At 43.5% G+C, this 12,658-nt stretch overlaps 1 protein-coding gene across 2 annotated transcripts in view; it reads left to right on the top strand.

Moving 5' to 3' along the window:
* The window catches only part of Sntb1 (syntrophin beta 1), a 259,214-nt gene that overhangs the window by 149,554 nt on the left and 97,002 nt on the right, over window positions 1-12,658 (top strand). For both annotated transcript variants that reach the window (XM_048457141.3, XM_048457140.3), the window contains one exon: window positions 5,998-6,205. In XM_048457141.3, the coding sequence (XP_048313098.3) occupies window positions 5,998-6,205 (208 nt within the window). The remainder of the gene's footprint in view (window positions 1-5,997; window positions 6,206-12,658) is intronic.

The following is a 12,658-nucleotide window of genomic DNA, read 5'->3' as shown; positions in this document are numbered from 1 at the left end:
CATGGAACCCTATTGATCAACAACTCAGTTTAGATGTAACCCAATCCCAGTGCCAGAAGTGTCATTTGGTGACAAGAGATGCTTAGTTGGTACTCTGTCTCCTCCATTATTTGGCAATTTTGTTTAGTTTGCCTTCGTGTATGCACATATTTTAGGCAGCTTCGACTGTATTCGGTCTCCGTGCCAGCCCTCAAATGGCCTTAATTTTAGCTGTGTCTCCCCACATCACGCTGAACACGCCCAATCTTGTGTGGAGATACCGTATCTCTTAAAGGGCTGCAACCTAGGTTTAGGGGGCTGCTGTCCGTTTAGTCCATATAATCCATGGGACATTTTAAAGCATACACTCAGGCTTCAGTCACAGGAGAATTTCATTTGCTAAGTCTGGGATACGCTCCAACATCTGTATTTAACTAAATGATGTTTCAAATGAAATGTAGTTCAGGTTTCTAAGGAACCCTTTCATAGAGAACTTCTACTGTCTTTGGCTATAAAATCTTCAGGCCTCTTTTTTGCTCTGGGTCTTCTGCTCCCCTTATTTGAGGACTGATTGATTAGTTCAATCATTAATTCAATCATTCAATCAATAGCTCACCATTCAGCACGTCCACCTCAGCAAGTGGACCTGGCATCAGCTATACTGAGACTTTTACAAGCCTACAGAGTGGCCCCTCCTCAAATAGAATTCCATCCAGTTTTCCTGACAGGTTGCTGGGAGCTGCCTTCAGGATTCCTAAATAGTGCTGAGAAGGGAACCAAATAGTGTCTATTTCTAGGAAGTTCTCAGTAAGCTGGTGCTACTGGACTTGGCCACATATTTTTTTTTTTGACTTGGCCACACTTTGAGAGCCACTGGGGAACACAATGGGACCCAGTATTTGAACTTTTCCCCAGAAACACTCTAGGATTTATCTTTATCTCTTTTTTCCCTCCCTCCTTCTCCATCTCTCACATTCCTTCCCTCCCCTCCCATTCTCTCTCTCTCTCCTCTCCTCTCTCTCTTTTCTTCTCTCCCTCCTTCCCTTCCCCTTTCTTTTTCTCTTTCTTTCTCCTCTCTACCCTCCCCACACATACACACACTGTCCAGACAGCAACATGGTTTATAGGTCAGGAAACTCTTTCAGAGGCAGTGACAGCACAGGCATGCTATTTGGAAGACAACGACAAGATCACATGTTCAAGGCCTGTCTGGGCTACAGAATGAGTTCAAGGCTTACATGAGGTATATATCAAGTTCTAAGCCAGCCTAGTCAATTTATAGAGATTATGTCTCAAAAAGAAATTTATTTTAAGGGCTGAGGACCATGCTTAAGGAGAAAGTATGTACTCAGCATGCAAAAGAATTCTGTTTGGTTCCCAGCACCAGGAAAGAAGTGTCTGCACAATTGTCATCCTTATCCGGGAACCAGTCAGCTATGGTGACAAACACAGTCTAGAGCAGATATTTTGGTGGGTAGTCACTGGAGACAGAGGACAATGGGGACTGCTGGGATGTCTTTAGTGGATGGTCACTAGAGAGAGACAGAGGATATGGGGACTTTGGGGTGCCTCAGTTTCCTAGTCCCGCTTAGTTTTCCATCCAGTTAGCATTTACGTGTGTACATTCACGTCCCAGAAGATATGCAAAAGTTGGACATTGGGTGCACATCTGTAACCCCAGCATTCAGGAAGCCGAGGCAGGAAAGATTGCAAGCTCAGATACTGACATAGCAAGGCTCTGTGTCCAAAAATAAAGAAGAAAGAAAAATCAGTCTCTGTACCTGTAATCTGTGTAGTTTTCTGTGTATTACAGTTTTTAAAGTTTATTTAAATTTATTAATATTGATAAAGGCTGTCAAAATCCAAAGAAATGGACCTCCATGTTTCCCTAGGGACATCTGGCAACATAAAAACACCCTTACTCTGTTTCTTTCCTTTTCTTTTGGCATCAGTCTCTCTCCCTCCTCACTTCTGTCTCTCTGTCTGTCTGTCTGTCTGTCTGTCTCTCTCTCTCTCTCTCTCTCTCTCTCTCTCACACACACACACACACACACACACACACACAATGACTTCCCAAACTGTTATTACATTTAAAACATGCGCCCAGATTTTTAAAAAAAATATATTGTAAGTGAAGAGCTTGTACATTTTAACTTTCTAGAACAATAGTGGTAGAAGTTGAAAGACAATTTGAGCATGCTCCTCAACTTCTTCTAGAATCCCATGCCCACCGTTGACTTCCTGCCTCTCTTTGGAAAGTCCCTAAGAGGTACAGTATTGTTTTTCTCCTGGGTGGGCACAGATTTCATTGTCAGATATTCCCCCGACCCCGACACCCGTCTCATCACATAAAACCCTCAGGCTGTTATGGCTTGTCTTCAAATTTCTTACCAAGAATACTAACTGTTGTTCAACTCCTCAGAGACATCCCACTTTCCAAATCATTCCTTTTCTATAGTTCAGGTTTCCGAGTTGAATGATTTTCTCCTAAAGATCAGTTTCAAATGTTGGTGGGGCCAGGTTGCCTTGAGATGTCTAACTTTCGTGTGATCTACTAAATAGTTTTTTTTTTTCAAGGCAGTATCTAAGTAGGGCACTATTGGCTGCATCCCAGGCAGTGAGTACCAGTTTTCTGACTGCTATGGAAGCTAATAGTTACCTCCCTCTCAGATGCTACCTAATCTACAGCCGAGGTACTGTAATCTGTTTGCAAATTCATAGAATCACGTGTGTCTGAATCCCAGAATCTCCAACTGTGTAGCCTTGAGTAAATTATTTCCCTGCCCTTCCAAACTTCAATTTTCAACTATGTTAAATAGGTTAACAATATAAGTCACAGAATTATTGGGAACATCCTACTAATTGTTGTATTAAAGGATCAAAAACTTTGCCGGAATATGGTAAATTCTTGGTGGACAGCTGTGTAATTATTAAGCACTGGAAGGAAGCTAGTAAATGGACAATTTAATTCTGTGTGGAGGTGCCCAATACCAACACCAGTAAATAAAATAAATATAATATTCTTCTTGCAATAGTAAATCACTATACTAAATATACAGAGCAGGAGACCACGTGGTGGAAGGGAGAGTGATGAGAAACTCGCTGGGAAGTCATTGCGGTGCTTGAATTGTCCTGTACCAGGATTACACTGGTATTTACACACATATACACAGAATAAAACTGCATAGACATATACACTGTACTAATGCCAGTGTCCTCATTTTGATATCAACGTGTAGTATGTAAAATAAAATCACCAGGGGAAACTGAGTGGAAGGCAGGCCTGGCCTTCCTATACTTTATTGGTGCATGTCCACATTAACCTGTAATTCCCTCACAATACCAAATTAAAAGTCTTAGTCACTGTCTTAGTCACTGTTCTCCGTCTGTGAAGAGACACCACGATCAAGGCAACATTTATAAAAGAAAATTTTAGCAGGGGGCTCGCTTGTGGTTTCAGGGGATTTTAGTCCGTTATCATCACGGAGCAGGGTGCTAGAGCAGTTAGCTGGGAGCTACATTCTGATCTGCAGGCCCCAGAGTGGCAGAGAGAACCAGGGTCTGACCTGGGCCTTTGAAACCTCAAATGTTCACCCTACCCCTACTCTCAATGACACTTCTACCAACAAGGCCACATCTCTGAATCCTTCTAATCTTATCAGAGTTCCACTTTCTGGTGACTAAGCATTCAAATGCATGAGCCCATAGGGGCCATTTTTATTCAAACCATCACATTCCACTTCCTGACCCCTATAGGCCTGCGGCTATAGCATAATTCAAAAATGCTTTCAGTTCAACTTCAAGCGTCCCCATCGTCTGTCACAGTCTCAACACTGTTTAAACATCCAAAGTTCAAAGTCTCTTCTGAGACTCATGGTGCTCTTTAAACTGTTACGCCCTGCAAAATCAAAATCGGAAACAGAAGGCGTACTTCCAGTGCACCCAGACACAGAATGTACATTACCACTCTAAAAGAGAAGGGGAGCAGGGTGATGAAATTCTGGACCAAAGCAACACCAAAACCCAACAGAGCAAACTCCAAATTCTACACCTCCATGTCTGATGTTAAAGGGTTCCAATTTCTTTCAGCTTTGTTGAGTGCAGTGCACTTCTCTCGCCTGGGCCAGTTCCTTATTTGGTCTGCAGCTCTCCCTGGCAATCCCCAGCTCTCTCAGGTCCTACATCCTGGGGTCCCCAAGGCAATCCAGGCTGCACCTCCACAGCGTCACACAGTGGCCGCTCTGGGCCTGAGTGCAAGGATACCCCTGACGCACGCCTGGCCTCCCCAGCTTTTCCTCATTGTGGAGGGATTTCATAACCCTTTCCTTATACCCCTGGCACTAAAGCCAGGACCATGTGGACAAAGCTGCCATGTTCTGTTGCTTGCTGGAGCTGGAACGTGGCCCCCTTGATCAGCTACATCCGTGTCAGCGTTCTGTTTTGGATGGTTTCCTTCGCTGCCTGGCCTTTACGTTAATTCCTTTTCACAAGTTGGAAACTTAGTGGGTGGGGTCTTGTCTCAAGGTCACCCCTCCCTTTTTTCTATTTGGCAGCAGGCTTTCCTTTAAACCTTTTATCTCCTTGGACACTGGACTCAGCTCCAGTGCACTCTCCAGTGTTCCTTTTCTCCTCGAACTGTACATTTTGTATTTCTCTTATCCAGTTTGCTCCCTTTCATTCCAGATCTGCGTAAGAGTCCTTACTAAAAACCACATGGTACGGTCGAGACTAGGCTATCTGAAAATCTCTTCTTCAATTCAGCCTCTGGTAGATTATTTGGACAAGGGGAGAGAGCAGCCACATTCCTTGCCAAAAATATCACGAGAGTGATCTCTAGGCCACTTCCTAATATTCCTCCCCTCTGAAACCTCTTGATCAGGACTGTCAGAATCTACATTGCTCTTAGCACCACTGTCTTCCATGCCTCCTACTAGGGTGGCCCATTAAGTCCTGCTTAAAGTGTTCAGCTGCAACTCTAATCCAAAGTCCCAAAGTCCACATACTGCCAATAAGCAGCAAGGTCAGGACTATCAGCAATGCACACTCTAGCTTCACAGCTGCCACCTCCTCTTCTCCAGGAACACCAACAAGACCATACCTCCTCGTCCTTCTAATCCTACCAAAGAACTCCACTCTCTGGTGACTAAGCCTTTAAATATTTGAGCCTATGGGGCCCGTTCTTATTCAGACCTCCCAGGACCCATTGGAAACATCCCACAATTATCACACTTACTCTAGACAGATTATTCATGCTATAACTCGAAGGGTCTACTTGGAACTCTGGCATTCCGTTTTAACTGCGAGAAGTGCTAAGATTAGCCCATCTCTGTTCACACCGTTGCTCCCCTTTTTCACACCACGCCCTCCTTCACTGAAGGAGCCTAGTGATGCAGTGATACTTAAGTGTGCCACAGACAAGGCTCCTAAAGAATACAAACTTTGACAACTGGTGAGTAGTGGAATAAGCCTATAATCCTAGCACTTGAAAGGGCAGAGCAGGCAGCAGGAGAGTTAGTTCAAGATCATCCTCAGTTACTTGGCAATTTGGGGACTAGTTTGAGTTACATGAGACCCCATCTCAAAAAAACAAAAGAGAATAGAATGCGAAGTTTGGTCATTTTTATTTTTAAATATCTTAATTGGCGAACACTGGGCAATGGGTTTAAGAATGTGGTTGGTCACCACAATCTACTTGCTACCACAACAGCGATGGTGTAGGGGCAATACTAAAATCTTCTGCAAGTGAATGAATAGTATCTTAGAATCGGCTGCATCACAAGAAGCTGAAACAGTCTTCATTTGGGGGACTTGGTGTTTGCAATCAGCTGTTATGCTGTACTCCGAAGGCACAGACGAGTGCCTGAGCAGTCAGTGATGATCTGAACAAAGGAATGCCTGAATGAAGGCGTGGCCATGAACGTAAACGACGAGAATAAACATGGTGTTCGCCTTAGAACGGCAGCTTTTTGATGCAGCAGGAGCTCCCGGGTCACCTTCTCTCTCCCTTTGCTTCTCCAGGCAGCTTGAAATCCACTCTCCGGATGCTAAGCACACAGTGATCCTGAGGACAAAGGACTCCGCCACTGCCCAAGCCTGGTTCAGTGCCATCCATACCAACGTTAGTGACTTGCTGACACGAGTCATTGCCGACGTCAGAGAACAGCTGGGGAAGACGGGCATTGCTGGCAGTCGTGAGATCAGACATCTTGGCTGGTTGGCAGAAAAGGTGAGGGGAACGTCTCCCGGGTCGATTGTCCCTAAGTTTTCCCATTGAAACTACCTCATTCTGTAGGCTGGTTCTCTCCTTGGCAGTGAACTGACTCTCTTGTCCGTCCCAGCAGACCTCATAACATGGTAGTATGTGCAAAATTCGTCTTAATCAACATTTATTCTCTAGCATGCTTTCAAATATGCAGCAAATTACATGTGGTCCCTAACTGTGCAATGAGCAAATTAATGAATAGTTTGATTTCCGTGGTAACTCAAGCTCATAATACAGAATCTATGGGGAAGGGTGTAGAAATGATTGCTCAGAAGGGGTTTGTGTGGACTTTAATGAACTTGCTCATTAATTATTAGATCCTCTAGGAATCATATACTTACAAATGGCAGCAAGGATATTAATAATGAGAGTTTATTGAGCAACTACTATGTGCTAATTCATTTCCATGTGATCCTTTACTTGTACTATTAAACAAGCAGGTTTTAAATGCCATTCTTAAAGAGCACCTACTTTGTATGGGCTGCCAGTCTAGGCAGGAGTGGCAAAGTTTGTATTTAAAATGAATGCATGACAATATTGGAACAGTAAGCAGTTTAAAAATTAGCTATTAGAATATATTTCTCATACAAAATTGTGGGTTCCACAATTGTATATATGCAAATTTATGTATCATATTTGCATTCCTATTTTACCAATCTTCTTGATCTTCTAGACAATTCACATTTCAGCTTTTACATGCATGTATGTGTAAGAATCTATATATACGCTTGACAATTAGTACAAGATGAAAATCGAACCGAGGGTTGCAATAGAAGCTTTAATTCATGCTGTAAATATGTTTTATAAGTCCTAGATTAGACATTTTAGCAAATCAATTAAATAGTGTAGTGAGCAAGAACTCTGAAGCAAGAATGCACTCATGTGGACTGCATCACTGGTTGGGCTTCATATAAATGATGGATGTAGAAAGCGATAGCCCTTTGGCATAAAATAATAATAGTAGTAATAATAATAATGATGGCTGTGTGTCACAAAGGGCAGCTACCGTGAAAAATGTTTTTACATAGAATGTTAAAACTGTCACTCAGATTTCCCTTCCCAAAGCATGTGATGTGTTGGGAAGAGGAAGGCTTGAAGGATTGCGCCTTGGCCATTGTTCTTTTTATTTTAAGTTGATTTTATTGAGCTCTACATTTTTCTCTGCTTTCCTCCCTGCCTCTCTCCTCCCCTTCACCCTCTCCCGTGGTTTCCATGCTCCCAATTTACTCAGGAGAGCTTGTCTTTTTCTACTTCCCATGTAGATTAGATCCATGTATGTCTCTCTTAGGGTCGTTATTGTTGTCTAGGTTCCCTGGCATTGTGAGTTGTGGACATTTTTTTAAGTTTATTAAATTATAATAGTTTCCATTTCCGCCCCTCCTCCCAACACCCTCCCACTCCCCCCACTCCCTCTCCTCCTCCCTCTCCATCCCTAAGAGCAGTCAGGGTTTCCTGCCCTGTGGGAAGTTCAAATTCCTCCCCCCTCCCTCCAGGTCCAGGAAGGTGAGTATCCAAACAGACTGGATCCCAAAAATCCAGTATATGCAGAGGAAACAAGTCCCAGTGTCATTGTCAATGGCTTTTCAGAAAGACTCCGGGCCAGCCACATTCAGAGGATCCGGCCACATTCAGAGAATCTGGTTGGATCATGTGCTCATTCAGTCCCAGTCCAACTGGCCTTGGTGAACTCTCATTAGATCAGTTCCCTTGTATCAGTGGGTGATTGCACCCCTCGCGGTCCTGATTTCCGTGGACATTTTTTTGCTTTATGTTTAAAAACGACTTATGAGTGAGTACATGTGATAATTATCTTTCTGGGTCTGGGTTACTGATAGGGGAGTTCAACCAATCACATTCTGTTTTGGGAGCGTGCCGCCCTCAGGCTAAAGCCTGCCTATAAACCTAGCAAGCACACTCCACTAGCTCTTTTCACCTGGCTCCTGCTTCCGGACAGATCGTTTGGATTCTGTTGTAAGCTGTTGCAAGTCTTACTTCTGTTTATTAAAGCTGTATATTTTGTATCAGGATAGTCTGGGGACTTTTCATTACCAATCGCCCTGCGGCTTCAGGTTACCTCACTCAAAATGATGTTTTCTAGTTCCATCCATTTGCCCGCAAAATTCAATGTTGTTTTTTTTTTCTATTGTGTAATACTCCATTTTGTAAATGTACTACATTTTCCTTATCTATTCTTTAGTCGAGGGGCATTTAGGTTGTTTCCAGGTTCTGACTATGACAAACAATGCTGCTATGAACATAGTTGAGCACATGTCCATGTGGCACAATTGAGTATTCTTTGGATATATACCCAAAAGTGGTATTGATGGGTCTTGAGGAAGGTTGTTTCCTAATTTTCTGAGAAATCGCCATACTGTTATGCAAAGGGACTGTACCAGCTTGTACTCCCACCAGCAATGCAGGAGTGTTCCCTTTACCCCACAACCTCACCAGCATAAGTTGCCATCAGTGTTTTTGATCTTGTTGGCCATTGTTCTTACATCTGTTTGCTGTCCCTTGAACCTACAGTCTTGCTAGTATTTCTGGGCTCTGTGACAGTCTGACCTTCCCCTGACTCTCCTTCTGATAAATGCTAAATGGGAATAGAGATGTGGCAATAGCAGCTTTCCTGCCCGTGAGTCCTGTCATCTGAGAAGGCCCAGTCAGATGGTCCTGGGTAATAACGCCTGAACAGATCATCCAGGTCTTTTCCACCATTGTTCTTTATGTGTACCTGTGCATGGGTGGACCTGCACCACAAAGCTCAATGCACAGTGGGCTGTTTGGTCTGGTGCTGCCCCACCTCTCGTAGATGTCAGAGAAAGAAAGGTCAGGGTGGGTATTAAGAGCTCCCATGTCATAAGACCTGCGAACCTCGGGAAGCTGTCCAAGCTCGCTGGCTCAGATGGTGACCAGGAGTGATGGGCCAGCTGTGTGAGTGTGACGGGGTCGTCAGATAGGAAATCGGTGGGGATGGACAATTTCTGCCTACCAATTTCTGCGGTCTTGATAGAAATGTATGCAGCTCCAGGCAGTGTTCTTAATGACAACAGCACAAGAAATCTAGAGAGTTGGCATTTGTAACGTCCGGCTGCTAGTGCTTGCTATCATTTACTTTCTCAGGTGTGTTTCCTTGGAGGAGGCCTGTTAGGGAAGAGTTTCAGGTGGCAGATGCTCCACTCGGCTGGCGCATAGGGAGTGTTGTGCAGCCTGTTATCCAGGATAAGCTTCAAGTATGCCCAAGATCCCCTTAATGATATCGGTTACACCTTCCCATCTCTGTGTTTCTGTCTCCTTAGGTGGTTTGTTTTCAAAGGACTCACCTCTGCTTGACCCACAAATTCCAGGCCCATGTCCTTACTCTTGGCTGTCTCTAAGTTGAAGCCTCTGTGCCTCATTCTTTCCAATGGAAGTCTTAATATCAAATCTAATTGGATCGTCTGGTATTTTGAGCACCAGTTGCGCTGAGCTCGGGATGAACCAAGTTATATCTGTTGAGAAATAAAGAAGCGCTGTTTAATTTGGTGGTGGGAAGGTCTCTTTGAGAGTCTTTCTGTATAGGCCATTGTAGCTATAAATATTTTCCGATCTACTGGTCCCCGTGGACGAGTTTCATTCTATCCACCAGGTCCCGTTCACGAGCTCCTGCAGCCGTTTGTGAAATAATCATTATGAAGCCTAATATTAATTGCATACTTATTGACCTATTAGTTCAAGATTCTTATTAACTAACTCTTACATCTTAAATTAACCCATTTCTACTATTTTATATTTTACCACGAGGCTCCTGGTTTGTTACCTCTTGCTTCTTCGGCAGCTACATGGCATCCACCTGACTCCACCTTCTTTCTTCCTGCATTCAGTTTAATTTCCCCACCTACCAATATTCTGCCCTGCCATAGGTCAAAGCAGCTTCTTTATTAAGCAATGATAATAAAACATATCCACAGCATACAGAGGGGAATGCCACATCAGGCCATACTGGCGAAGAACTTGTGATCATCCTGTCTCGGTCTCCCAAGTGCTGATATGATAGATGTGTGCCCCCAAGAAGGGTACAGACTTTCTTTGAGGAGCATGTCATTGTGACTGTTCTGGTTTTGTGAGGCTGTTTCATACAGACAAATCTGGCGATGAACTCGTCATGTAGCCAAGGATCGCCCAAACTTCTCATCCTCTGGGATGTGGTGCTGCGTATCAAATCCAGTGTTTTATATGTGGTAGGCAAGCACTCTACTGACTAAGATCCAACCTCTGAAGGGGCATTTATTCTTTTTAGTGAAAGAAAATGAAATAATGAAACATGTGTTCATACAGAAGTGATGGAACTAACAGATGCCCTTTATAAAAAGACAAGAGGAACCTATTGTGATGGAACATGCCTTCATTTGGTTAAGGTCCTGAATTAACATGAGTGGTCCTAGGGGAGGAAGTGGAAGACATCTTCATTGTCCTGGCAAAGAGGGATAGGGATTCAAGTTAGTGCCTTGAAGGATTTAAAGCAGGGGTAGTTAATGCCGTGTAGCCAAGACATGGGAAACACATAAAGAAGTGCCCCAGAATTGGCAGTGAGATGCTACGTCATCCTCTGACCTGAAAGAGCATGGGCAGGAGCGGGAACTGAAATTGTCAAGCATTACAGCTGTAGGAAAAGGCTGGCTACTCCCAAGCATAGTCTTTAGTAGAGAAAGCCAGTTCGTGCCAACTCCTAGTTACTGATCTTGTGTTGTTATTTCCCAGTAGTTGAGGATGCCTGGAAACAAGAGGCAAGGGATAAGCACTGGTGTGGTCTGTTGATGTGAGGGGCCATCCCAGGGCTCAGAGAAGGATGTGAAGAGGCACGAGCTAGATCTGGCATGTATGTGGGTTCCAGGCAGCACACGCACCTTCCAAACACCGAGATGAAGCTCTACCATCCCGTCAAGCACAATCTGTATTTAAAATCATTACTGCTCAGTTAGTTGAAAAGTGCCATTGTATCCGTCCTTGTGACACTAGCTATGTTTCCAGAGGTTCCACTATTTTCACTTAAAAGCTGAGCGATGCCTTTGACTTACCCCAAATCATTAGTAGGCCATTATTGGGTGTTCCCATGGAGCAGTAATAAGAGCATATAAAAAGCTCTTTCTGTTTGGGGAATGTCATTATTCTTACAATATAATTTTAAATAATCATTGCAGATGTCTACTAGAGTGTGTGCTTCAGTGTATTTATAAGAGCAATAATGACTTATCATGGACAATTATTATAAACAAGAATATCCTTTATTGCTTTTTAGCTCCAAATTTCTCAAAGAAATTACCATACATCAAGTCCAAGGGAATGAATCCAAACAAGGCTCTTTTTTTTTTTTTTGGAATTGATGTTTAATACCAAATTCTAGTGTAGATTCATATGGATGGCTTTTAGCCAAATACAATGAATGGCAAATCCTTAATACTGCACCTTCCTTATCACAAATATCAGAGAATTTGCTTGATATTTATAAAGATAGAAAAATGTGATCCTATATATATATCCAGCTGCAATTTACCTAAAATTGATGTCCCTTGTCTTTCTCTATACTGTTAAGCTTTGGTTTAGGGATGAATAATAGCGGCTCCGTGACAAGGTTATACAAATCACATTTAATTTCAAGGTTTTGCAAGTGAGGCTTATGCGAACTAACATAATGTGAAGCAACATCAATTTCCTTTGTAAAATCCCGTTCAGTGCAAATCCTAAGACCTCCTTGACTCTACACGGGGAAGAAAACCGAACGCTAACACTAGTCTCCTCTTGAGACAGTCGAGAGAGTTGAAGGATGGCTCTTGAGAAACTCTGAGATCTCCAGTGACGAGAGAGAATTCACTGCACTGCCAGAGAGAAGAGGAAGGGTGGGGCGTGAAATAGTTTAGCTATTTCATTGTGAGAATGACAGAGGACAGAACAGAGGTTGTTCGGCAGATAGCATATATATAATGTAGTGTGTGTGTGTGTGTGTGTGTGTGTGTGTGTGTGTGTGTGTGTGTATACATGTGCCAGAAGGGTACGCTGCCTATGGGTGCTAGTAGAAGCCAGATAAGGACATCTGGTAACCTTCTCTGTCTCTCTCATCCTTGACATAGGGTCTCCTGTTGACCTGGAGTGGCCACTAAGCCCTGGTGATCACCTTGTCTTTGGCCCTCACAGTTCTAGGAGTAACTGGGGTTGCACTCAACTGCATCCAGCCTTTTATGCTCTCATGAAGGCGTAAGTCACAAACAATCCCACACCAGTCTGGAATTATGATTAATAGAATGGTTATTTATTCAAAGGGGAAACACTTACAGATTACTGTTCCAGACAACAGGCACTCTGCGCGAACAGGAAAGGAGTCTAGGAGCCGGAAGCGGAGCCGGAAGCCAGAGAGAGAGTGGAGGACAGCTGCTGCTTTTTTTT

The sequence above is a fragment of the Myodes glareolus genome, chromosome 19, assembly GCF_982192425.1.
Source record: "Myodes glareolus chromosome 19, mMyoGla1.1, whole genome shotgun sequence".
In the NCBI taxonomy this organism is placed as follows: domain Eukaryota; kingdom Metazoa; phylum Chordata; class Mammalia; order Rodentia; family Cricetidae; genus Myodes; species Myodes glareolus.
Note: the sequence above shows the minus strand (reverse complement) of the source record. Positions and strands in the feature narration are given on the sequence as shown.